This window comes from Spermophilus citellus (genome assembly GCF_964194105.1).
Source record: "Spermophilus citellus genome assembly, chromosome: 14".
Classification (NCBI taxonomy): Eukaryota; Metazoa; Chordata; class Mammalia; order Rodentia; family Sciuridae; genus Spermophilus; species Spermophilus citellus.
In genome coordinates, this window is record NC_138194.1 from 76,678,244 (window position 1) to 76,704,165 (window position 25,922).

General features: G+C 38.6%; 1 protein-coding gene across 1 annotated transcript in view; it reads right to left on the reverse strand.

The window, feature by feature from the left end:
- The window catches only part of SYBU (syntabulin), a 68,323-nt gene that overhangs the window by 29,231 nt on the left and 13,170 nt on the right, over positions 1-25,922 (reverse strand). The window contains exon 3 of the mRNA XM_081266365.1: positions 18,172-18,369. Coding sequence (XP_081122491.1) covers positions 18,172-18,369 — 198 coding nt within the window. The remainder of the gene's footprint in view (positions 1-18,171; positions 18,370-25,922) is intronic.

Genomic DNA, 25,922 nt, shown 5'->3' on the forward strand with positions numbered 1-25,922 from the left:
TGTCTCTTGTCCAAAACCCTCATCACTTCTCATCCACAGTTACAGAAACAGCTCACACTGTGCCCAGCTGCTGGGTGGCTCTGAGCACTTTGTCTTCTATACTGCTCCAGAGCATAAATCTCATTAGATGACTCCCTTGTTAAAACCCTTCAATGGGCTTGTGTGTCCTTAAGACAAAGTCCAAACTCCTTAGCATGATCCACAGGACCTTTACAAGCTCTTCGGCTCCTGTGACACCTGGGGCCAGCAAAGCATTTCCTAAGGGTAGCACCAGTCTCTAGCTGCCCATTTTTCACACATACCCTTCCAACAATATTATTTTCTTTTTCTCTGGACCTGGCTAACTATACTAACCTTCTCATCACCATTCAGTTCAGCCTCGACCTTCAGTTCCCTCAGCAATGGATTAGATTCCCCTCCTTTATGCACTCACCTCACCCAGAATTTAACAAGAGTTTCTCACATTGGATTGTAAATTGCCTATTTGCTTTAACACATGTTCAACATCTACCCCAGTGACTAATGCGGGATTTAGCACAAAGTAGGTGCTGTTGCCTTTAAAGATTTCATGGCCTTAAAGTTTTACCCTTGGCAATCAGTGATGTCTCCTGGAAGGGGCCTTGACTAAATTACCTTCCTCCTTCTCCTACTCCCTCTTTAGGGGAGCCAACAAACTAATGTTATTTACAATAAATTGGGATCAGAATATTCCTCCATTCCTACCTTCACCCCATATGCTCAAATCTCTTAAAATTCAAGGTTTCAGCCCAGGATACTATCATGTAACAAACAAGTGAACTGGGAAGACCTCTGTGCATCACTGCACCCATGAACCAAGTACAGTGCTGTGGACTCAGAAGAATTACTTAATGAGTGAGAGAAGAAAGGTTCTGAAAGGACCTGCAGATATGACTGTGGAAACAGCATCATCAACTTTTAAGAAATCACAAAGAAAGAGGTAGCAGGTTGGAAGTGGGACCAAAGAAATATGCAGGGTACTACAGAGAAAAATAAATTCTGAAAACCACAATTGCTATGTGTGATGCTGATCACCAGTGAAGTGTAGAAAAAGTCCTTTAGTAAGGCAAGAAGGAGCCAGCAGGAGTTCACTGAGAGCCATATACAAAAAAACAATTCTCACATCCTTTTCTGACAGAGTTATGATTGCCATGTAACTCTCATATCTGGAATTCAGTAGACATTTAATACAAACATTTAGGATAGTCTTACAAACAAAGCTGACATGTGTGCACTGGGTGATAGCACAGTTCAGTACCCAAAGGATGCTGACTAATGGACTGCCTGTCAACCTTGAGGGAAATCGCTAGTAATGTGTCGCCCAGCTCTATCCCTGCCCTTATCCCATTTAACATGCTTAATTAATGACGTGAAAGAAAACACGGAAGGCATGGTGCTGACAGCAGACTACAGATTACTCAAACCTTGAAGGGATAATGAATACGACAGATGACAGAGTCAGATAACAATGCTACTAGCCACTGTGCACTCAGAGCTGCCTATGTCCAGAATGCTTCACCTGCTATTTCCTTTCATTCTTCCTCCCAAAGACACACAGGTTAAAGATGAGGAAGCTGAGTTTCTGAGGGGGTGATGAGACTCGTCCCAAGCCACAGAGCTAGTCAACAGCAGAGTTGACACAACTGACTGCAAAGCCTAGTTTCTTCTTTGCCCTCTCTGCTTGGTACTTTGTGATCAAACACCACAAAGAACTGGAAATGAAGATGGTAACATTCAAGTTGGACCACTGCCTGTGGGCACTGAGCCTTCCAGGCACTAAGGCTCTGCATAGGGGAGGGACAGGGAGAAACACAGTTCCAGTGCTCAGGATCCTGCAGGAGGAGCTGAGCTACACCAACAACGAGGCTACAAGAATATGAAGAGCACAATGCAGGGGTCACCTGGAACACGCAGGAGGAAGAATTACTCTTGGCTCACGTGACAGCAAGAGGGCAAAGGGACATTATCATGAGACAGAGCCGCTTAAGATAGGCCTGGGGTACCAGGCAGGAAGTACCAAGGGTTGGGATATGGAAGGGAGATGACCTCAGGTGAAAGGGATGGCATAAATCAAAACATGGAGGAAGGGAGGCACGGAGCAGAGTCACTCCCGTGTCTGGATGGAGTTCTGGAATCAGATGAGAGCATGGAGCCCAAAGAGTGAGAAAGTTGAAAAATGTGAAACCTATGCAATGGCCATGGTGGGTGGGGAGCAGGCCATTGTGAAGGCCAGAGGGGGCCAGGATGAGTTTCAAACGGGGTGAACCAAGTGGTGCTTTTCGAAGAAATTGTGACAGCAACATCTGGAGGAGAGGATGGAGGCTGGACAGCAATTCTGGTGACGGTCAGAGTTAGCAGACATGTCACATGGCAAGTGGGAAAGAGACCTGACCTGGAGTCCATTTCCACATAGCTTGTACGTTCCCCAAATTAACTGTACAGGTTCAAAATCTTGTAGAACTCCAGACAAACAGAAGAGTTCAAAACAGGATATGTGTAAAGCAAGTTAAACACTAAAAATGCCTTTAACTTGGGCTACACACTTGGGTGCAGTGCTATCCACATAAAAGAACAATGTATGTGGAAAAATGTATGTTTTCTATATAACAAAGAGCAAGAAAAAAGAAATTGTCTCAATCAAATGGGGGGGGGGGCTCTTCTTCATGTGACCTGAAGAATTTCTTAAAAAAAATAATTTATAATCTGATCCGCCATGATGGATGTTGGATTCACCCCTGTGTAATCTTTAATATGATTTTTTTTTGCAAGCACAAATGTCAATAAAGTAAGACAAATAAGCTGGGTAAAACCTGGCAATTTCTGACATCTGTTCAGATTGTGAGAATAAAACAAATGGAGAAATGGAAGGCCTAGTGTGTTTTATTTTAATTCTGACATGTGTTCAAAGAAATAAAGTGGGAATGGGATGGGATAAATGAAATCACAGGGAAATGTTTCCAGCGAAAGGCCTGGCCACACAACAGGAAGGTTTCTGGGCAGGGCACAGGCTCAGGAAAGCAGGTGCAAGGCAGGTGGGGCAGCTCCTGCACTCCTGCCTGAAGTCCTGTTCAAGGTCCAGCAAGCCTAGCACTTCCTGGAGAGGACCTGTACCTGGTATGCTGTGCTCCCACTTCAGCCCCCCTTCTGGAGCTGGGGAGGTGGCCAATGAGAGATGAGGTGTTTCACCTTTTATAATGAGCACCAGAATTTCACATCACACCATTGTCTGTCAACTGAAAATTATTCCAACTCTCATGTCTCTGAACAAAATGTTTTGAACGTTCCTTTCTACCCAGTCCCCTCCCCAAAGCTCTCTATTTGTCCTAATGTGGTGGACAGCTCTTAAGAAGAATGGAGTGTACTCTCAATTCCACTGTTCTCTGCACACAGCCTGGGCTCTTCATTTCTATGTGCCCGTTTAATGGAACCTTCCCCATAATCTCAACTCCCAGTGAAGTTTGGCACTGTGCACACGTTCCCAGGCCAACCCTTTGCTTGCTCAGCCACTTGGCCCCACCCCTGTGCAAGTTAACTTTTAAATTCAAGTGTACTCAATGTTCTCTATTTTCTCCTTCTCTCCCCACCCCATAATGTTCTATGAAAAACCAAAATGAAATAGCAAAGCAAAGCAGAGTCTTGCAAGCTAATTAAGGCCACTCTCATTAGGATGACTGCAGAGTGTTTGCACGGCAGTAAAAAGGAGATAAGTAGGCTTTGGAAATATTAGTTTGAAAATATTCCCAAACAGGTAAATAAATATGTGACCAATTTCTGTATAGATTTATAAACACTTGATGAGATAAAATCAGCTAGGCTCAAAAGTAACAAGTCCACTAAAGTTGGATTTCAATTCCACCTTGGCATACAGGTATTTTCTACTCACTTACAAACATCTCTTGAGGACCTACTAAGTGAGGGGCACAGTGCTAAAGAAAACATGACTCTGGGCTTTAAAATGTTACCCTTGTGTTCCACCATATTTTTAGGGGCACATAAGAAGAAAATTATTCTTAAAGGAAATGATAAAACACCATTTCCATATAGTGTTTTTTTTTTTTTCCTTGGGGGAGGCACAGAATGGGACATGAGTGCACGGCAGCTTTGGTGGTGACAACACTGAATGTGCAAGGCTTGCTCACAAGTGCCTGCTTCATGAGTCTGGCCTACGAAGGTGTCACATGCACTCTCTTTATGCATCACATTATATGTAATATATTTTTACCAAAAAATGGAAGCCATGAAAGTGAACTGAAAACAAAAGATAATAAAGAGAAAAATAAAAGAAAGAGAAAGAAAAGCAAAACATACTTCTTGTCCTAGAAAAGTTCACATCCTGGTAGAGAGCCATCTAAACACTAATTATAAATGTAACAGAGACCACAATTGAATTAAAAAGAAAAAACAAAACCCTCTTAGGGCCTACATAGTATTTTTGTTAACAACAATAGTATGTCAAGGTCAATCCCCAAGTGTCTCTGCACTTAAAGATGTGATTTTACTCTTTGTGTCAATATTATATTATGCTCCCTGGAGCCTTCACAGACCCCAACCACCCCCGGTCTGGTTATATGGTCTCCCTCTATACTCTCATGGGATCCTGTACCTCCCTCAGAAACACATCACACATATACAAGGATCCCTATGTACTCTTGTATCCCAAGGCCCAGCTCATCAATAAATACTTGTGGAAAAATACAAATGAGTAGCATTACTGGGTTCAGTTCTGTTGAATGGCTGAGACTGATGAGAAAAGGAAGGGTGGAGATGCTGAACTGGAGAATCCCAGGCAAACCTTAAGAATGACCCAGCTTTGGGTAGGCAAAGCCCTTTACCATCCCTCTTCTCTGGGCTTAACAGCACCAGATGATGGCACGATCTGTAGATTCTAGACCATCATGTGTGAATGAGTGCTGCTAAGCTTGCGGCTGGGATCCCTCACTTCCTCCAGTAATGAAGAGGAGAGAAGCAATGCCGGTCAGGTAGTAGCCTAGTATCAGGTGTAGGCATAGCCTCCCTCTCTCAAGAACCTCGGCAGAAATCAGATCTTCCTGGCAGAGGCTTGCAGAGCCCCCCTATCCCAGCCTCAGAGGTGACCCCAAGGAGCTCAAAGACTCAGGAAGATCCAGTTTTCCTGAACAATGTTACTGCTGCAAAAGACAAGGGAGCATCCAAAGTCCCCCCGATGAAAAAAAAGGACTCAGCAAATAGAATTGTAAGTAGACACTTAGCAAAGCTCCCTGGAGGTCAACAAAAGGATATGACCCAAAATTCATGACAGCAGCACCCAGTACCTAACAAACACTTAACAAATTGTGCACGATCGCAGCATGCAGATGCGTGACCAATAACAATGGAAAGGAAAGTAGGGCATTATTCTGGTCACAGGCCAGGAGAATATAAATATAAGATCACCACGTTAGTGGAGATGCCAGTAAGGATTTATTTTTGCCTTGAAACATTAGGAAGAAAGGCTTATTCTAACTAGATCATCTAAGTGATACTGCATATGAAATTATTCTCAATAAAATACATTCAGCATGTGTGGACTGTCACTGATTCCAAGTTCCCAACCTCTAGAGGCTTCATTTAAAACCACATCCTAAAAATGTACACCCCCCCCCCCCCCCCCCGCAACCCCCTTGCCTTTCCCATTCAAGTGAGTTGGTATCATCCTTCTTGTCCATGCCATGTTCTTTCCAGGGAAAACAGATGGAAAGAAGAGAATGTGCCATAATGAAGTGGGATATGAAAATGACATTAAAATAAAAATAAAGCTGCAAAATGTAATCTAGGTCAACTCTTCATGCACTGTAAAATCAGTACCAGCAGGCTCTGCACATGTGGCATTGGTCTTTATATTTTTTGGCTCGGATGTCACACAGGATTAGTGCAAAAGGAAAAATCCCAGCATGGGGCCTATTTTTAAACAGATTAATCAATCATTTCCCATCTCTTCCTCTCCCATCATTCCCCAAACCTTCTCTCAATGAAATTAGCCTTTTAAAAAAATACATCATGGACTGCACTCTGAACAGAAATCCTTTCTGAAAAGGAAGTGAGCTTAAAAATTTGAACCCAGATTTTAATTGTTACATTTCCAATTCTATAAATAGTAACTAGCATTATTCTATGGCCTAGCTTCTTTTATCCCACAGATCTACTGTGGTATCCTCCACATCCATTGTTAGTGACAACAAAAGTAACTGACGAACATTTTATTACATACACACACACACACACACACACACACACGCGCGCACATGCACACAGTCATTTAGCAAAACAAAGCTGCACATTTGAAAAAGAGAAAAAATAATACTGAATATTTTACTTTATTCTCATGCATTTTGAATCCCATAATTCCATTAAAAATGCCAAGTATATGTAGGTTCTTAGTAATTTATTTAATATAAAATTTAATAGGCTGGAAAAAAATCAATTTAACTGTTCAAGCTATTAACTAAAACCTCCACTGACATCTGTGCATTGTAAAAATGATGACCATCATCATCATTTATGCTTAAGGTAATCATAATACAGTAGCAGCTAAAATGTATATCATGTGCCATGGATTATGTCATTGAATTTTTCAAAGCAGTCTTATCTAATAGGTACTATTTTTATCTGCACTATACAGAGGAGGGAACAGTTTTAGAGAGGAGAGAAAGACATTTTGAGGTAGAATAAAAAATCCCAACTATCCAGGTTTTCAGAGACATGAGGAACAAGAAGATTCAACAGAAACTTTGAGAAAGAAGTATAGGGCCTTAGACTATGAGTGAAATGAAAACTCTGGGGGAAACGTCATGGACATTGTTTCCAGCTCTTCAAAACCATGATATCTAGAGAAACCGATCATGTATCCGTGTTTGTTCATTACACTCCACCAATGATGAATCTTATATTTATAAAACACTAAAGCAATGACCTAAAGTTTGGCCCCTGTGACAAAATCAGGAACAAAGTCATCATTGGTACAGTCACATTTTCAAAGGGTGGTACCTCTCCGTCATTTGGAGCAATGAAAACCGAGCCATGACTAACTGTTGGAAAAGATGACATTGAACAGTTTCTCCTTTGCTTGGATGGACATGAGCATAGAAAAGAGAGGAGATTTATAATCTAACATAATGTTTTGTGCTCACTGTTTTATATGATTAAAAGCGAATCCCTTATACCCATCTAGATAGTCCATGTTCTAATTTTTGTTTGGAGGTGGCTAGATGCTGGTTATCTCCTGTGGAAAGTGTAAAAAAATCTTAATTTTATACAATTTGAAGGTTATTGAACGAGAGTTGAAGTTATCATATACAGAGTCTTTCTTGTGTTTCTACTAATTAATTCTAACACCACAGGCATTAATCATTTGCCCAGCAGATGAAAAGCCCTTTAAGGTGACACATGTGTTTTACAACATTTGGAACCCAATCCTTATGCTCTTGGAATGTACAGGAAAGTGGAAGTGTTACAGCAATTGAGTTAATACAAATAAAAATCTTCCACATCCCAATTCCATGGGCATGAAGAGTTTCAAAATATCTACTGGAGGCCATGTGAGTAAAGTAAATTAAAACGGGTCAGAGAGATGTGCTCCGAATAATTTTCAGGGTGAACCAGCGGACATGGCATTTCTTTTTGTAATCACATGAGCAGGTCCTCTCTTGATAATAAATACATCACGTCCCAGCCTACACAGAGGCCCACTGCAAACTGTGTGCAGTGCCAATTAGCATTAATTATAGCTGTGCTCATCTTTTCCCCGAACACACAACTGGGAAGGCCATGCTTGGTATTTACAAATGCAACATGCAATGCTCCAGGGTGAGAAGTGCATTCTAAAATATAACCGTCTACATGGGGTGTGTGATGTGTGTGTGTGTGTGTGTGCGAGAGAGAGAGAGAGAGAGAGAGAGAGAAATGACATATACAGACTCACAAACTACCAGGAATATCCAAAACAATACATGTATGCATTCTGAAAAGTTTAGTTAGTTATTGGAACTGCATTCAGAATATCTAAAAGGTAGAGCTGAAATTTTGTTTTTAGTATACATTTTTAGCCTACTATAACTAACTTCTCTCTCTCTCTCTCTCTCTCTCTCTCTCACACACACACACACACACACACACACACGCACAGAGCATATCCTCAGTGATCCAATGTAATTATTTACTTACTGTGACTAATACTACTTACTTAGAAGGTAAGCTCCGTAGACTTTCATGGCAAACACTGCTTCTGCAAACAGCCTCCCACCACAGGCTGGGGTATGTCTTTTGCAGAAATACAGTGTGTGCAGCTCATCTCTCCGTAGAGTACAGTCTCAGAGTGGGGTATCCATGGAGACCGAGCCTCCTGCATGTGCAGGGCAAGGAAGTTACTCTGCTGGGCACCATAGCAACAGGAGGCAGAGGGAGAGCAGACCTATCAGGGAACAGCACAGGGCCTTCTCCCTGGTGACTGCAGCATTTCAAATGAAACCATTGCCCTCATGAATGGACACAAAGCATCTGAAGAAATACCAAACTGTCAAATAGAAGCAATTGCCCACACAACAGTCAAGACTAATCTTTTGATAAAACTGGAACAAAACAATTTTTCCATATTATACTATCCCCATGAGCTAGGAAGATATTACATAAAAACTCCACACATCCCTAAATTTAATGGCAAGCATGTGACATTTTGAGGAAAATGCTGGTGTACTTCATGAATTCCAGCTATTTAAATATGCAAGGCACTTTACCGCCGTGCCTGGAAGAGAGGAAGAGGGCAGAACCGTTGTTCTGAGAAGAGAAAATGGAGTCCAGGGCTCTCTAGGACATCAGTAGGTGCCTTCCTTCCAATAGGAGCTCTCTCAAGTAAACATACTTCTTTACATACTTATTAGGCTTCCACCCAAATCATCCATCATATCAGAATAATTCTTACCAATAAGGCACCAGAGATAAAATAGGCACCATGTAGGTGAAACAGTAAGTGATCATCCCAATGACTTAAAAGGTGTGCCACTGTAAACTTTCCTCCTTTCTCCTTTTACAATGACATGAAAGTGATTAGTCGTTGAGAACAGACTATATAACAGGTCAATACTGTCACCTGTCAAATGCTGAGACTGATTATTTGCAAAGACAGAGGATGTCTATTTTTTACCTCTCAGTGCTGTATAGTAAATACATGGTGCATATATGACAATATATAACCAATATCTTTTATGAATACTGCGGCAATGGGAAAAAGCTAAGTATTAATTATTTTCCATATTAAAGAAAAAGAGAAAACATTTCCTTACATTACAGATTACACTCTCCCTCCCACTAACCCTTTCCCCAACCGCTTCTGAGATGACCTGGTCCACCCTACCTCTATGTGTAAATGTAAGATGAGTACTTCTCCTTGCACAATTACCTCTCAGCAAAGAAGAAATCCCCTTATATTAGAGTCTTTTCAAAGCCTCTTATTTTAGGGCTGCTTCATAATTACCTTCTTTGAACAAAAAGTGCCATTCAAAAAAGACATGTCAGTCTGAACTGGCTTCTGTCTGTGATACTTTTGGCTGCCTTCAAAAGCCAACCAATGGGATTATTTCAAATGAAACGGAGAAATTCAAAAGCAGTTTTTCTAATTATTCCTAAGGTATGACTCCTCCATGGGTTTAAAGATCCCTTTAAATAGTAACACAGTCAGTGGTTAAGCTGTAGAGATCACAAAACCCTATATCCTTTGCTATCTGGACTCAGGAACAGAATAGCTCTGGAGAGAGAGAGAGAGAGAGAGAGAGAGAATTATCTACATCTACAGGATAACAGAAAAGCCAGCTGTCCCAGGCTATGCAGTGGATGCAGTGACAGCCTGCTGGCTGTTCACTAATGTCTACCTCCACTCTCCCCCCCTTCTATAATAACAGGTGCCCATTTGACTAGGATGTCCTGGGATATAATTAGAAACGACATGTGGCACTTCTTCATCCTGACCTTAAAATGACCAGAGTGTCCCCTGGTCCCTCTCCCCTGCTTTCTTTTAGGCAGATGAGAGCCACTCTGGTCCCACAAGAGGTAGCCAAGTTGTAAGGAGGCAGAGCTGCCTATCAGCCTGGATCACCCAAGTGTGCTACATTGCAAGAGACAATCATCTGTCTAGTTTTAACTTCTATTTTGGAGTCTATTTGTTACAGTAACTTAGCTCATACCCTCCTACCTGGCTTGAACAAATGACCAGTGAGAAAGACATGGATTCAAAATTGCTTTATCTCAAACAATCTGGGTAGAAGTGAAGATGATTTACCCTGGAAAAGTCAGATGAATTAACAAGTCACTCTAGAGAGAGAAAGACTGATTAAAACTTTTAAATGAAAAATGCATAAAAGCAATGTTTCTAAATTAATAATAGAGTACAAACATATTTAACTAAAATTACAAGTTAAAAAAAACATTGGATATTGATATTTCATCCATACTGCAAAAGGCTTGCTGGAGTTAGCAAATAAACATTTCTAGTCTCATTAGGAAAATGGGAGTCATGTGCTGTCATGTGAACTGCATCTCTATCCTTTCCTGTCTCCTCTGCCTCCATCCTAGGATAAGCCTCTCAATTTAGTGTCCTTCTGCCAGGTTCACTTCTTGACAATTCAAGCATCAAAAAGTCATCAGAGAGATCTCAAAAACATACATCAAACCATTTTTTTCCTCTTATAACCCTTGTGGCCTTCCATTACTTTGACAATACAGACTTCATCTGCTCCCCCTCTTTTTTTTTCTTAACTCACTGCTTTGCCTACCACCTGTGCGTCCCCTGGGTCCTCTCCGAGCCTGAGGTTCTCAGCTCAGATGTCATCTCCCCAGGCATTTCCCTGCCCCAGCTCTCTACTGCATGACTTTGTTTCATCTGTCACTATCTGAACTTGCTTGCATGCTTATGCACCAGGCATCTCCTGTTAAAGGCAGGCACCATAAGAACAGGCATCTTGTCTGTTTTTTTCACTCCTATATCCTTCATGCCTGGAACAACACCGTTAGCACACTGTAATGCTTACTAAATTTTTGAATGAATGAACAAAACTGCTAACTAAGTACACAGTGGAGATTCAAACCTACTTTAACAGAAACTCTTCTTAATGACATGGTCAGGTGAAGTTTCCCTTTCCATTAGATTCTTGCAATGCTACAAACATTCCAGTCTATGCTTCTTGGAATGCAAGCCTGTCGCAGCTATGTTCCTGAAGTGTTACCTCATTAAACCGTGGCCTACGTTCATGCGATTTACTGACACCCTTGGCTGCTATCATATACCATCTTAGGTGGTAGAAGAATTTAACTCAATGAATTAACCAATGGTACATGCTACACTGTTCATCACATAACTTCTTTGTCGGTAACCCTAGAGTCCACCCAATGCCACACAACAAATCATACCAGCCAAGAAGACAGAGAAGTCAGGACATTCATCTCTTTGGCTCCTTCTCTGCCAGTGGCTGTGTTCCTCTTCCCAAGTCCTTCATATATGGCCACCTTTGGGTTCTAGGTAACATGACCCTCCTCTAGTCCCTTCAGGATTTTGGAATGGCTCCAAGCTGTTGCCAGGCTCTAGTATTTTACCATACCATGCTGGATCCCTCAACCACACCCAGGCCTTGGCAGAATGCTCCTGGATTTTGGAGCATTAAAATGAATGTTTTAGATGGAGAAACATGATTTAGATGGTGTTGGCAGGTGGGGGGGGGGGAGCCCAACCTAAAGCATCTATTTGCATAATTTACACATGAAAGATATTTCAAGGTTTTATTTCTGTTGTGCTGACAGTTGATAAGCACCCTCAATGGTGGGTGTGTGGTTTACTGGCCTTCCACTGTGTATAAGTGACTTATAATGCTTCCTTCCTACCACATTAGAGTACTCAGTGAGCCTTTGGCAGGCCCCCAAATCAGTGGCTATGAACACTGTACATGTAATAAATCCCAGTAGACCTGGGATTTGGACGGCAGTTACCTCTGGAAGTGGAGGATTATGATTTGCTAATTCTTAGAGAAATCCATTAAGGTCCATTTGTTACCATTATTTGATTGGGTGCATCATCAAAAACCCAGATGTGAGAAAAAGGCATGAAAGCAAACACATAAACCTGCCAGAAGGACAAACACTCATCACTTTTAAGCTTTGTTTTACTGTTTTGGTCCCTGTTGAGGAGAAGTGATAACTGTCTACCATAAAACATATCTGCTATATTCTGTCTGAACATTCTTTCTCTCAGGGTGAAAGAAAGTTTCAGAGATCTGTTTCAGTATCAGTGCAAAAGCTTTCACTCGACAAAGTCTAATGATCTTCCTTTAAGAAAGTATTCATGACATGCAGGGGAGCAGGTAAAAGATTTGTGACGAGTAGAAAAAGGACTAGTTCATGATCAAGTGGAAATCACTGAGGACCTTAGATTCCCTTGATCTCCATGTTCTCATGTTCATTTTACTGACCTGCTTTCGGAAAGCCTTAAGTATTCAACTTTCTGTACTTCCCTGAAGTTACATCGAGTCTCATTAATTTTGTTATTAGCAACAGCCAGCATAATCTACAAATAGACTCTTATCAGCTAATTTATAAGACTTCATAGGAATTTTTAGGGCTTTACCAACATTAAAGAAAAATAATTCATGTTTTATATCAGCCACATCTTTCTTAATTTTTACACATCCTTACTGCAACTATAATTAATTCTTTGAAGGTGGGTCTTACAATTATTGCACGCTTAAGAGTTACGGGCAAGATTGCGCTATTTAAAATCCATTTATAGGATGTGTGACCTTGGATGGTTACTAAATCTATTTGTGCCTCAGTTTCTCCATCTATAAAATGGGGCTAATTATGTCCCTTTTTCACATCAATGTTAGAATGAAATGAGTTAAGCGCTTGGAATTTTGCCTGGGACAGCTAGTTCTCAATAACGATTGACTAAAAAAAAAAAAATCATTTGTCAAGAGTGTTTTCCAAGCCCACAATTACATCTAGTATATCCTTCTAAATATTTTCATTAGGTTTTCAGAATCTGAAAGTGTTGGCAGCTTATATTTGCGGCTGGGCTTTGTTGCTAGAAGACTTGCTAATAACTACTGAGCTATTAAAAAAATGATAGCTTCCTAAAGAATATAGAAAGTTTTCATAACCAAAATTTTCCTTTTAGCATCAAATTTTTAATTTTTTCACTTTATGGAAATATTTTTAAATGTGTAAGACATTTTTCTGCTTTCATAGACAGCATTTTCTTGCAATTCCACTGTCACAATGATTCTATCTGCTTTTACATCAATACTGAACTAAGTGCTACCAAGAATTTGAAGCTGGTAATGGTCTATACCAGTGAAAAGGCCACTAGGTTTTTTAGTGGTCTTTCATTTGCTCTTTCCTACTTTCCCATCTCTGGGCGCACTGCCAAGCCTTCAGCTGTCAATTTGCACTTGAGTCATTGTGTCCTCCTTTATCAAGTAGTCCTCTCATTTTATGTGAGCTGGGCTAATATGACATGCTAGAATTTTATTTTAAATAAACTTAAGTCCTGGATGAGGGTTTTAGGAGTTTTTATGTAAATAAGGCGCATGGAATTTGTTACATCTTTATTAAGAACTACAAATGGCCCTCTCTGCCATATAGTAAGGAATTAATCTCTTTCAAAGTCTTTTCAACAATCCAGTTTACAGATGCAGAGCACAAAGTTTCACACACACACACACACACAAGCAGCTGAAGATCACACAGTAATAAGGTGGAGATATGAAGATGCGGACCTAGTGTGTACAACTACAGTCTGGCCCCCTCTCCCCCAGCGCAGACTATTCCCTGCAGGGGGAACAAGTTGGGCAACCTGGGGAACAACTGTGGAAGCCTAGGCGCTCAATTCTCCTTGAACTATTCTAGGCAGCTCACATTATTACAAGAATAAGCTGTTGTTTTATTACACACAACTAACTTTGAAGTGGAAATAATGCTCTTGATAAGAACAGAAACATCTGTGGGCTGTGTGTGAAAGAGGCTCTATCAAGGGACCCAGTGCGGATTAATCACTAACCTAGTTGGTGCCTTCTGAGTTTTCTAGCAAATGCCTCTCAATGTGGGAAACCTTTTTTCTTTTTTTAAAGTAACCAATCCCTGGCTATTGTTGTGAGGTTATTATGATTCAGCTTGGCCAGGTCTCCAATTTCAATAGCCTGGGTGGTGTCTGATAACAAGGGAATACTAACTTTGTTTGAATGCTAAGGAGATACTGTGACATCTTTCAAATGCAGATTTCAACATTTCAGTTTCTGAAAGTGGATTTCAGTTAAATTATAGTGACCCTAACCATTTGCTCTTTCCTGATCTCCTTAATCACCTCCAGTGGTATTTTGACTTTCACATTTTTTAAATTATTTGTTTAAATTGTGTGTTTCTCCAGCCTTCCAACTAGCCTTGAGCTTCTATTTGTAAAACAATGACAGTGGATTCTTTTCTTTCCTGGGTTAAGATACTCCTGGGTTAAGTAATAAATCAAGCAAGAAAGTTGGCTCAGTATTGTCACTTCATGTACTAGAGCAGTAATCCAATTAGGACTTTCATTTCTGGTTAAAAAGTTTCATCAGGAAACTGACTACAAGCTGATATTAGCAGAGCACCCCAGGGGAAGGAATGTCACCATCCAGGACTCCTCAAAAAGTACCCCCTCCTGGAAAGCCTTCCTTCCTTTTCTGTTAATCTGTAGGATTCCTCAGGATTTATTTTATAGTATTCTTCCTTAAATTACAAGCTTCCTAAAGGCAGGGTGATGACAAGGTCGTTCCTGCCCCCTCTTCCCCAAGTACCTCTCGAATTCAATCTAATTCCTTAAAAAGGAGGAATTGTGGAATAAAGTTGACCAAATTGTGGTGCGTGCGTGTGTGTGTGTGTGTGTGTGTGTGTGTATACACTACAGTGAATTCCACCTTTAGGCACATCTATAAAGCACCAATTTAAATAAATAGAAGGAGCCAGTAGAGAGGAGGAAGGGGAACAGTTGGGGGTGGGGGAGAAGGAAGGGAAAGAAGAAGCACTGGAGGCTGAAATGGAGCAAATTATATTCCGTATGTACACGAATACGTCGCAATGCACTCCATTACTATGTATAACTATAATGCACTGATAACAACATTAAAAATTCAACTATAAATAAAAATCAGAGATGATGGCTTTCTGATTGTATAATTCAAGCCAAGGGCCTGTTTTCAGTTACCTGATCTGTTTTCAATTACATTTTTTTTTCCGTTTGAGCTTCTAAAAAATTATTGGCTGTAAATATAAAAAAAACCAAACAAACAACCTAATCCCTTGCACAAAGTACACACTGTGTTTCCCAGTAAGTTTTTATTGGACACCTGCTTTATATTGACACGAAATTAGGCTCTGGAGATTCTGCCCTGAATGTGTTGCTGAATTATGGAGAAAAGGAAAACAGGAAAACACAAAGCCATCACCCAACTGGACTGTAGGAATGTTTTTCTTTGCTCCTTGTTGGCAATTTTTAATGAAATCTGCATAGGTATTAAGTGATAGAAGCCAAAATGACAGAAGGCTCACTGCCTGTAAGAAGTTTCCAGAAGGAGTTCCTGCCTGGCAGGAAGGGTTCACTGCTGTGTGCACCACAGGGCCCTGTTGGCAAGGCGCAGTCTTGCTCATTGCTCAGCTCCCCTTTCCAAACCTTCCTAGCATCCTGTGACATATTTCCCTTCTCTTTATGCATAACAGACCCAGTGATCATTATTCGCTATCTTACTGACCTCAGGGGCATTTCAATAACTCTTTTCTGAGGTGAACTACAGTGTTCCAGAATCTAGAAAAATGGACCTAAAATTAAATGGGCTTTGGTTACTTAATGTTAAAGGGTCCCTGAGCACATGTATAAGAGCCACTAATTGCTTGCTAATTTTAATAAATTAGTATTGGTTTTAATGAGTCGGTTTATTTTTAAAAAGTGGAGCATGCATGGAGAGCTGGAGGTCAGTCTTGACTGAGGGGAGGGGAGAGCTCAGGGCTGGGAGAAGGCTGTTTTTACCTGCAGCATTATCTTCTTGTGCTGTAATAGATTATGTCTCTGCATGTTAGAAATGCAGAGTCATCCAGGGGCCTCACTTCCAGGATTTCCTCTCTTCATATTTATTAGATTGACAGGCCAAAAGTTCAAAGGAGTATAGGTCACTGTGCAGATTTTTCTCAAATACAAAGAATTTACTTGTACAGAATTGGGTCCTATTCCAATGCTATAGCAATGATGATGTGAAGAATTTTAGGCAACTAAGAAACTTAATGGATCCCTTTACCTTGTACAAGTAAATAAAAAGTTTACCAGGTAAAAACTGCTTAGGCAGTATTTATGCCTATGAGCAATTAAATCAGAAACAGTTGATAAAAGGTTTGCTTTAGGCTCTGCCTTTGGGCAAGAAGCATTAAAACTAGGTTCAAAAATCTTAATAAATAAACCTCTCAAGTTAGTACATAATATTTTGTGCATATGGGCATCCCCCCACCCCGTATCATAAACCCATAGTCCCGTGATGGGATTAATGGCTCTATAAGAAGAAAGACTTGGGCTGGCACACTCGCTTCCTTGCCAAGGGATGCCCTCCTCTACATTATGATGGGAGGGCCATCACAGATTTGAGCCCCTTGACCTTGATTCCCACTGTTCAAAACTGTAAGAAATAAATTTGTTTTTCCTTCTATATTACATAGTCTTAGGTATTCTGTTATAGCAACACAAAATAGACTAACACAAAGTTTATAATAAAAAAGACAGTAACAAGTATTAAGAAGAATATTTAGAAACTGGAACTCTCATGCATTACTGGTAGGAAGGGAAATGTTTTAGCCATTTTGGAAAACAGTCTGGTAGTTCCTTGAAAAATTACACATATAGTTACCATATGATCCAGGAATCTCATACTTAAGAATATGCACAAGAGAACTAAAAAAAAAAAAAATACATACAAAAGCTTCTACACCAAAGTTCACAGCACCATTAATCTTAATAGCTTAACGGCAGAAACAACCCCAATGTCCATCAAATCAAGAATGAATAAACAAAGTGTGGTACACCATCACATTAAAGCAAGATGTTTAAACAGGGAAAGCAGGAAGTACTAGTAGTGAGCGGGTACAGGAGGACTCTCAATTTTTCTATAAACCTAAAATTGTTTTATAAAAAGTCCATTTCTAAATGTGGACTATCCATACAACAGAATACTGTTCAAACATGAAGATAAACAAGCACTGATACATGCTACACTAGCTAACTTAGAAATCATTACAAGTGAAAGAAGCGGAACACAAAAAGCCACACAATGTATGATTCCATTTTTATGAGATGTTCAGAACAGTCAAATCCATCAAGACAAAGAAAATTAGTGGTTGCCAGGGACAGGCTGGAGTAGGGGGTGAAAATAAAGAGTGACTGCTAATAGGCAGGGGGTTTCATTTGGGGGGTAGAAGAAAAGTTCTGGAGTTTGATAATGGTAATGTTGTACAATGGTTTTAATGAACTAAAGCCCACTAAGTTTTATACTTGAAGTAGGTGAATTTTATGATATCTGGATTATATCTCAATTTAAAAAAAAGCCAGTTGAGCTGGGATGCTGGCAAAAGTACGGCAGCCACGTTCCTTGAGAACACAAGATAATATTTTCATTTCTTGGATATAATCACATGACATTCTTTTGCTCATTGTTTCTTTCTTAAAAACTAAGGGTACCCCTTATACTTCGTCATACTCCTTTTTATCTTTTATATGCTATCACACCTCCCCAATTGTGTATTATGCTTTTTTTCCCATAGTATTACAAAGCAAAGGACAACTAGCAACTGTATTTTTCATGCAGTTTAAGTTTTTCTTTGAGATAAAATGACATTCTCTTTGGTTGACCAAAAGCAAGAGGAAGAATAATCCATTGTGATATGCTGTGCACAGCAATTATTCAGGAAGCTCAAAAGCAGACAGAAACTAACAACCAACAGAAAGGGACACAGGACAAAACCTTGCCCCATAAAATCATCTGTATGTGCGTACACACACACACACACACACACATACATACATATATAGTTTCAAATGGAAAAACTGCTTCAGTTATATTACCCAGGTAAAATATGAAGAGTCGGTGCACTTACCTGGCTTTACAAAGCCTGACTTTGATTCCTTCTTATATCGGGCTGACTGGATGCTTCCCTCAACAACCATTCCAATGGTGCACTTCTTTCTGGTAAAGTCTTCATCACTTCCAGGGCAAAAGCCAATGGGGCTATTCCCAGTATCTGAGGGTGTCTTCACTGGTGATACTGACTGGCTACTAGGACAGCCTGTGTCATCTAGAGAACAGGGATCGATAAGGTTTTAATGAGGTCAGGAAATCAATGATGGCAGCGAGAAGCCATGCAGGGTGCCAGGCACACACATGCACACCCCCGCGCAGTCACATGAACTCTGCTTAGAATGTCCACTTAGAACTGCTGTGGATGATACTCCTTGGGTGACTTCATTTTTCTTTGTCATGCACATAACAAAAAAAATGGCATTTTAAGGTAAAATTTACAGGCAAATCTTTTTAAAAATTATTTATTTATTTATTTTTTAGTCATACATGACGGTAGAATGCATTTTGATATATAATACATACATGGAATGTACATACATCAATCATATTGTCTATTCTATTCTGCTGTACAGGCAAATATTAATAAGTTTCTTGATCACAATTCTGTAAAGCATTGTGAAAACCTAACTTTATGTCTGTTTGAATATTCTTACCTAGTGTAATTTTAGGTCCTATCTGTCCACAGACTTTTGATGGGATTAGTAATGAAAAGTTCATCACGACAACTCAAGGTCACTCTTTTAAGAGTTGCTTGTGTTAGGAAAATAAAGTTCCTCCAATATTTTTGACCATACCTAGTGCTTGATCACTTGGTTCACCAATTGGCTAATAGAGTTTGATACGTAAGACTGCTGCCTTTAGAAGTTCAGGGAAGCAGAAAGAAGTGAGCCTGTTTTATCACATACGCCCTGCCAAAAATATATCAACCACATACATTGCTGTCTGGAATAAACTGGTAAATTGAAAATGATATTCAACTTAGAAACATTCCCTTAACTTTCAAGTGAGTGATTTTTATTACCAGGCTCATTATTTTCAGTTAGTATGTGTGATATGAAGTGACCTGTATAGATGTTTATTAGGCAAACAGGAAATTCATACTGCTGACTCCTATAAACCCTTTCCATATTTATTTAAGTATTTATGATGGCTCGTTAATTCACTTATAATTGATGAGGAGGAACATATTAGAATTTAAAGCCAAAGAAGAATGACTTAAAAGTTTACCTACTCAAACTGGTCAGTCAATCTGGGAGATTTTCATTACTAAATAATTATTATATGGAAATATTTTGAGGCCCAAGCTACTATGGTAATTAATTAGACAAAAGAATGAATAAAGATATGTAACACTGATCATTTTTAGCACTATTAAATTTTTATGAAGAGTAAGAGAACCAAAATAATTTGCCATCTATCAAAGACTATCTTCAGACCCAATAGCTGGAATAATGACAGAAACAGAACTAGGCCTGAATATGACAGAAACAGAACTAGGCCTGAATAAAATATACTCATTGCCTGAATTAAGCCTTGACTCCATCTGAATAGGAATTGCCATTGCTTCATTTTTGGCTTCTATTTCATTTTGTATTATGAAATATCCCAGTTCCTGGAACAAAGTGAACTTGGCACTAATCAAATGATTTATTTTTCTCCATTTTTTTTTAAACTTTTAGGCACATTAATATTCATATGACCTCCCTGGACTGTTTCTGGAAGCAAATGTGTTTGGCACATTGCCCATGCCTCGTGCCTTTGCTGCTCCTTTAAACATGCTATGGCCTTCCTGGACCCCAAAGAAACAGCCATGTGCATGGGGTGATGAGACCCTCTGGGCTGCTCCTGCTCAGCTATTTCATCACTTACTGTCCCGGCCTTTCCTTTAGATTTGCATGTCCACTGCTTCAACCCAAAGACAGAGCTCCTCTCTAACTGTGCAAAGTTGCTAATTACTCAGCCAGACTCAGCAATCTTACAAGGCTCAACAGGTCTGCACACCACTTCACAGAGACTCCCTGGATTCCTACCCTAAAGCAGATAAACTCAAATGACTGATGTCTAGTCATTTAAAATTACCAATTGCCTTTAAAATTATGCCCTTATGAGTCAGTTCCGTAAATTACTTACTTTGAAAGAGAGAGGGCCCAAATAAATAAAAATCTGTGATTCAGAATGTCTAACCTTAAAAGCCATTTTTCTTGAAAACCCTCAGATTTAATGGGACAAAATTAAACGATTTCCAGTTCTGAGAAACATTACTGAAAATGCTATTAAAGTAATGCTTTCAATAAAGAAAAAAGCAGTGTATTTTGTTTGGGTCTATTGACATTTTTCTGGAGTTAAATAAGGAAGAGTATGTATATGTCATGTTTTCAGTATAGTAATTTCAAGTATTAAGTGCTAGGATCTGGTTAAAAATTGAGAATTGAAATTAGAGTGGTGGCAGTATGAGGAGAGCAGCAGCCATTTTTCACCTGGAGTGTGTGCCTCACCTGTCATGGGTGTTTACAGTCTGTATCTCCATGGCAGGGAATGAGAACATAAAAACCTAAATAAAGCTTGAACTATGGGTATTTCTTAAAGCACTTGAATCACTACAAACCCCCCCCCCCTTTTTTTTTTTTGGTACCGGGAATTGAACCTACGGGCATTTAACCACTGAGCCACAAGCCCTTTTTATTTTGAGACAGGGTCTTGCTAAGTGGCTTAGGGCCTTCCTAAATTGCTAAGGCTGCCTTTGAATGTGTGATCCACCTGCTTCAGCCTCCTGCTGGTACTACATGAACATTTTTTAACTCTCTACTATTGTGCTTCATATTGAGGGAAAACATTAGTAATGTATGAAATGGTCTTTCGTTGGCTGAACAAATATGTATCAAGTTCTGGTACCAAAAGAGCCCACAGGTATTGTACCCAGTCTCCATCCTGATGGATCTCATAAAAAGCCAAGAAGAGTTGGTATATATCACTACCCATGTGCAGTTCTTAGAAAACTGGTAAGTCTATTAACCAAGAAAATCGATGAGTTCTCACAGCAACTTGGGATGTCTGCCTGTGTTGTTTAATGGGATCAACACTATCAAAAGAATCTTGTTCAGAAAGGGCATAGCCATTAAGTTCATTAAGTTTCCTATTACAGAAGACACACTTTACATAAAAATAAGACCCCAGCACAGGAAGAGAGGTTCATGTGCCATAGTCATCTGGTTACCTGTGTCACCTGAGGGGTTTTACTCTGTGCAATACCAAAGAAGTGGTTGTCTTGAGAATAAGTCTCTTTCAGGGCTCCTTCCCTGGTCTCCCTCCCTAGCTCTCATAATTCACCGAAGAGGTGGGTGCTCACCAATAATTCAGAACATACTACTCCTTTTTAAAATTTGATGCAAATTTTCTCAGTTCAGATTTACATCAAGATTCTAAGAATGGGAAAACCAAGCTGATGTTGCTTGGTTATTCAGGTCTAATCTCACCAGGTGCTGAACTACATGTATTAAAGAGATAGAGTTATTAAACCTGTTTCAGTTCAACTCTCTGGCTGTGCTTTCTGTTTCCTGTTACAATCCTAACATACACTTGGCCTGTGGAATCTACAGATTTGCAAGCATGGTATTTACAATTCTAGTTTTTATATGATAATGTAAAAATTTCTATTATGATAGAAATGATGGAACTATTTCTGGGAAGAAAATGGCAGAAATCCTGAAGGATCCATCCAAAAAGGATAGAATGTTTCACATTTCTGGAAGAATGCCTGAGGTAGGTAAGAACTCTCCATCTGGTTATGTCATGAGGGAAGCTTTGCTCCAAGACTCTTTAGGAAGAGAATATGAAGACTGTTGGTCTACTGGAGAGGGAGGAATTTAACATCCGATTCTCACATGGCCCTTATATAGTTGAGCTTCCACATTTCTTTCTCTATCATTCATGGGAAGTATAACTTTATTAAAAAGAAGCAGGACTACTTTACATGTTTTGCAAAGTGAGACTCATTTGTAAATTCGGAATAATTTCCCTCAGGTGTCAACTATTTCAATGCCCACTTAGACGGGTCATGAATGGTCCCTAGTGAAACTTGGGTAAAAGTGACCCCATCAAGGCCATACCTAAAGATCACTTTCTATGGCAAAGGAGTCTAATTTACATTTTGACTTCAATTGATTTTCAGAAATAGGTTATTTTGTTGTTCTTGTTAACTTTCTTAGAATCTATCAACACACAGAGTTAAGAGTGGATAGAAGGAATACTCCCAGATCCAGGAATCTCAAGAATTTGGAGTCTGTCTAAATTATTGTAAGAAATACACCTGTGGAGTAGTTTATACATTGTTATTAAGGAAAATAAATTCCCAAGGCCTCTAAAGACAGATGAGGAGAAACAATTTACTATTATAATTCTATGGATATTGTTAAAAATTGGTTTTATTATATTTCCTCTGTCTTTACAAGTTCTTTGAGAACATGAGGAATAGCTCAAATTGTACAATTATTAACAACTGTGAAAAATGTGTCTAAGTACTTTCTGAATAATCTGAATCTTATTTTAAATATGCCAAAGGAATTTGCTAAATGAAAAGAACTTTAAAATCTTCTGTTGAGCTTATAAAAATTTAACTTAATTATTAAATTAACAGATTGTAAAGGAATCTAGAGTGCAGAAGAGTATTAACAAGTAAATAAAATAATAAATAATATTTTACTATAATTGTGTTTCCCAGAAAACACTGAACAATTTATCATACTTCATTAGTCTTTTTGAGTGATGAATATGGTTTATTTGCCTGCTTGGTATTTGTTTTATCAAAATCTTAACATATATTATAGACAATTTCATTATTTTGTCATTGAACAATGCACCCTAGAACTAGTTTGTTAGTAAGGAAGAACCTAACATCAGGAACCAACACAAAGGGGTCCTCATTAGCCAAAGATGGAATAATTTGAGGATGAAAAAAACATTAATGCAGATGACTGATAACCATCAGACATACTAAAAATCTATTAATTCATTTTGACACTAAAATTAAAAATTAGAGTTGGGGTTGTGGCTCAGTGGTAGAGCACTTGCCTGGCATATGTGAACACTGGGTTCTATCCTCAGTAACACATAAAAAAATAAAATAAAGGTATTGTGTCTACAATTAAATAATATTAAAAAATAAAATAAATAAATAAAATGAGAAAGGCTCTCTTCACTTCCCAAAACTCCCAATTCCCCAGATATCATTGGAACTGATACTTTATGTTGACAACTATCAATTAAAAGGAAAAATTAGCATATATCCTGATTACAAAAAGTGTTTCTATACAAATAGATTTAATTGAGTATAAGTGAAATCTTCCATTGTTTTTGGAAAGTTCTTCCTTACAGAAGCACTCAGGTTAATAAAAAGAGACGAAATAATAGAAATAGAAAATTACTACTTTGCAACCTCTAATGAAGTAATTGATTTAGGCAACAAAACATAATGGATGAAAAACCATTAGATAAAAGTCTCATCGAGAGCTTACAGTGCAGGGATCAGGCCTTCCCAAATGTACCCACTGAGTATTATCATTACCAATAGTGGAACATTTGATGGGATGTGAGAAAAAAACCCACAGAACTCCTAATGAAGTATTCTCGAAACCAAAAACAAAACAAAACAAAACAAAAATGACCCCAAATCTAATCAAGGCTTTAAAGCTAAAGCCCATCTTACAAAAGACATGGAAAATAATGAGCTGAACAGGGGCTGGAAAACTGCAGCCTTCCGGTCAAGTCCAGAGGCTGCCTGCTTGTGCAAATAAAATATTGGAACACAGTCACACCCAGTACTTTTTATTGTCTATGGTGGCTTTTCTAGCAACAATGGCAGAGCTGAATAATTGCTAGAAGCTGTGTGGCCAGTGGAATTGAAAATATTTACTATCTGCCCTTTGCAGAAAAAGTCTGCTGACCTCTGGGTTAAAATGATACCAAGAGGAAGGAATCAGACATTACTGACACAATTAAGGATATTTCCAAGTTCTCTACCACACCAAGGACTTATGTTAATTATTTCAGTAATTACAAAGGCACTGTGACTATATAAGAAAATATGTTTTTTGTTTGTTTTGTTGTTTTGCTGCAGTACTGGAGATTGAACCAGGCCAACATGCTAGGCAACCCCTATACCACTAAACTATATCCTCAGACTGTGTATTTGTTTTTAAATCAATGCATGTTGACCTAGGTAGGCAGACATGAAATGACATGATGTCTGGAGATTTGCTTCAAAATGCCTCAGCAAAGGGTACAAAAAAGGATAGATGTAGTAAATATAGTAATATCTCTCTATCGTTTAGCAATATTTCCCTTTCATTTATTCTGGCTAAAGTGGATAATGAGCATATAGAGTTCATGTATTATTCTGATTTCTTAGTACATCTTAAAAAGTTTCAAAATATTTTATTTAATTTCTTAAAAATGTTATTTTAAATGAATATCTATTTAAAATAGATAATGAACTTAAAATTTTAAAGACCAATTCCATCTCACAGGGTATTTGAGGTTTCCATTTTTCTTGCTATTATTAAAATTGGTTTAATAACATTTTATGCAAACATCTTTGGTCAAATTTTTGATTAGCTCATAAATGCATGTCTAGCAGAATTTCTAAATCTTCTAAAGAGTCTGAGACAACTTATAGTCCTATTATTGTATGAGAGCACTCCATCTATTAAATTTCTGCCCGTAATAAACATTATTTTTTGTACTTTTCAAGTTAATAATTAAAAATGGATTTTTATGCCCTAATTTGCATGGCTTTTAATTATGATTGAAGCTGAATGTCTTTCATATTTGTTGATTTCTTTTTTTACTTATTTTCTCAATTGCTCATGTCCTTAGTTTCCTATTTGGGTAATTAGGCTTTCGTAATGATGTATATGAAGTTCTTTGTCACATTTTACCTAGTTTGCTGTTTACTTTTAATCTATTAAGATTGCCCAAAGTGTGTGCACATGTGTCTGGATATGTACTCTAAAATTTCCTCATACTCAATTGCCCAACAACTATACTGTCTAACACATTTGTTGTCAATCTTGATGACCTAATTAAATTTTCTTGCACCAAACATATGTAAGAATAAAACACCAGGTTACAAAGAATACAAACAGAATACTTCTTAAAAGTCCAAGAAGCATCTCTAAACCTTCTGGTTCCCTTTTGAATTTAGATCTGAGTTCACTGGTTTTCCAAAATGTTGAACTAAACAATTCCAGAAGACACACTTAAAAATAACATCAGGCAGAGGAAAACGTGGTTTTGTGCCATAATGTCTTGAAACATTCAGTTATGGTTTGATGCTTGCTGTTCAATGTTCAGTTGCATAATTTAAGGGAAAAATCATTGCTATTTTAAGGAAACATTACTTTGAACTCTATGGAAGTCTAGTTGATTCTCATGAATAAAAGCAGTATTTATTGACAATACATTCATTCAATAAATATTTATTAAGTATGATGTACCATATGCTGCTATAAATATTATTCTTATTGTTTCAGATACTGGCATTCTTAAGGATAGTTTGATGGATACAGATAAAACGTCAAAGATTAAATGTGGTCATGCAAAACTTTTACAACACATTATTCACATGCACTGGAAGGATCTAGGTAAGGTAAAAAAAATAACAAAATTAAATACCTATCATGTGGCCCGCACACTAGTTTTTATCATACAATTTTAACAATGTGTTATAATTGAGAAAACTGAGACTGAGGGAGGTTAAGAATTTCATGGGCA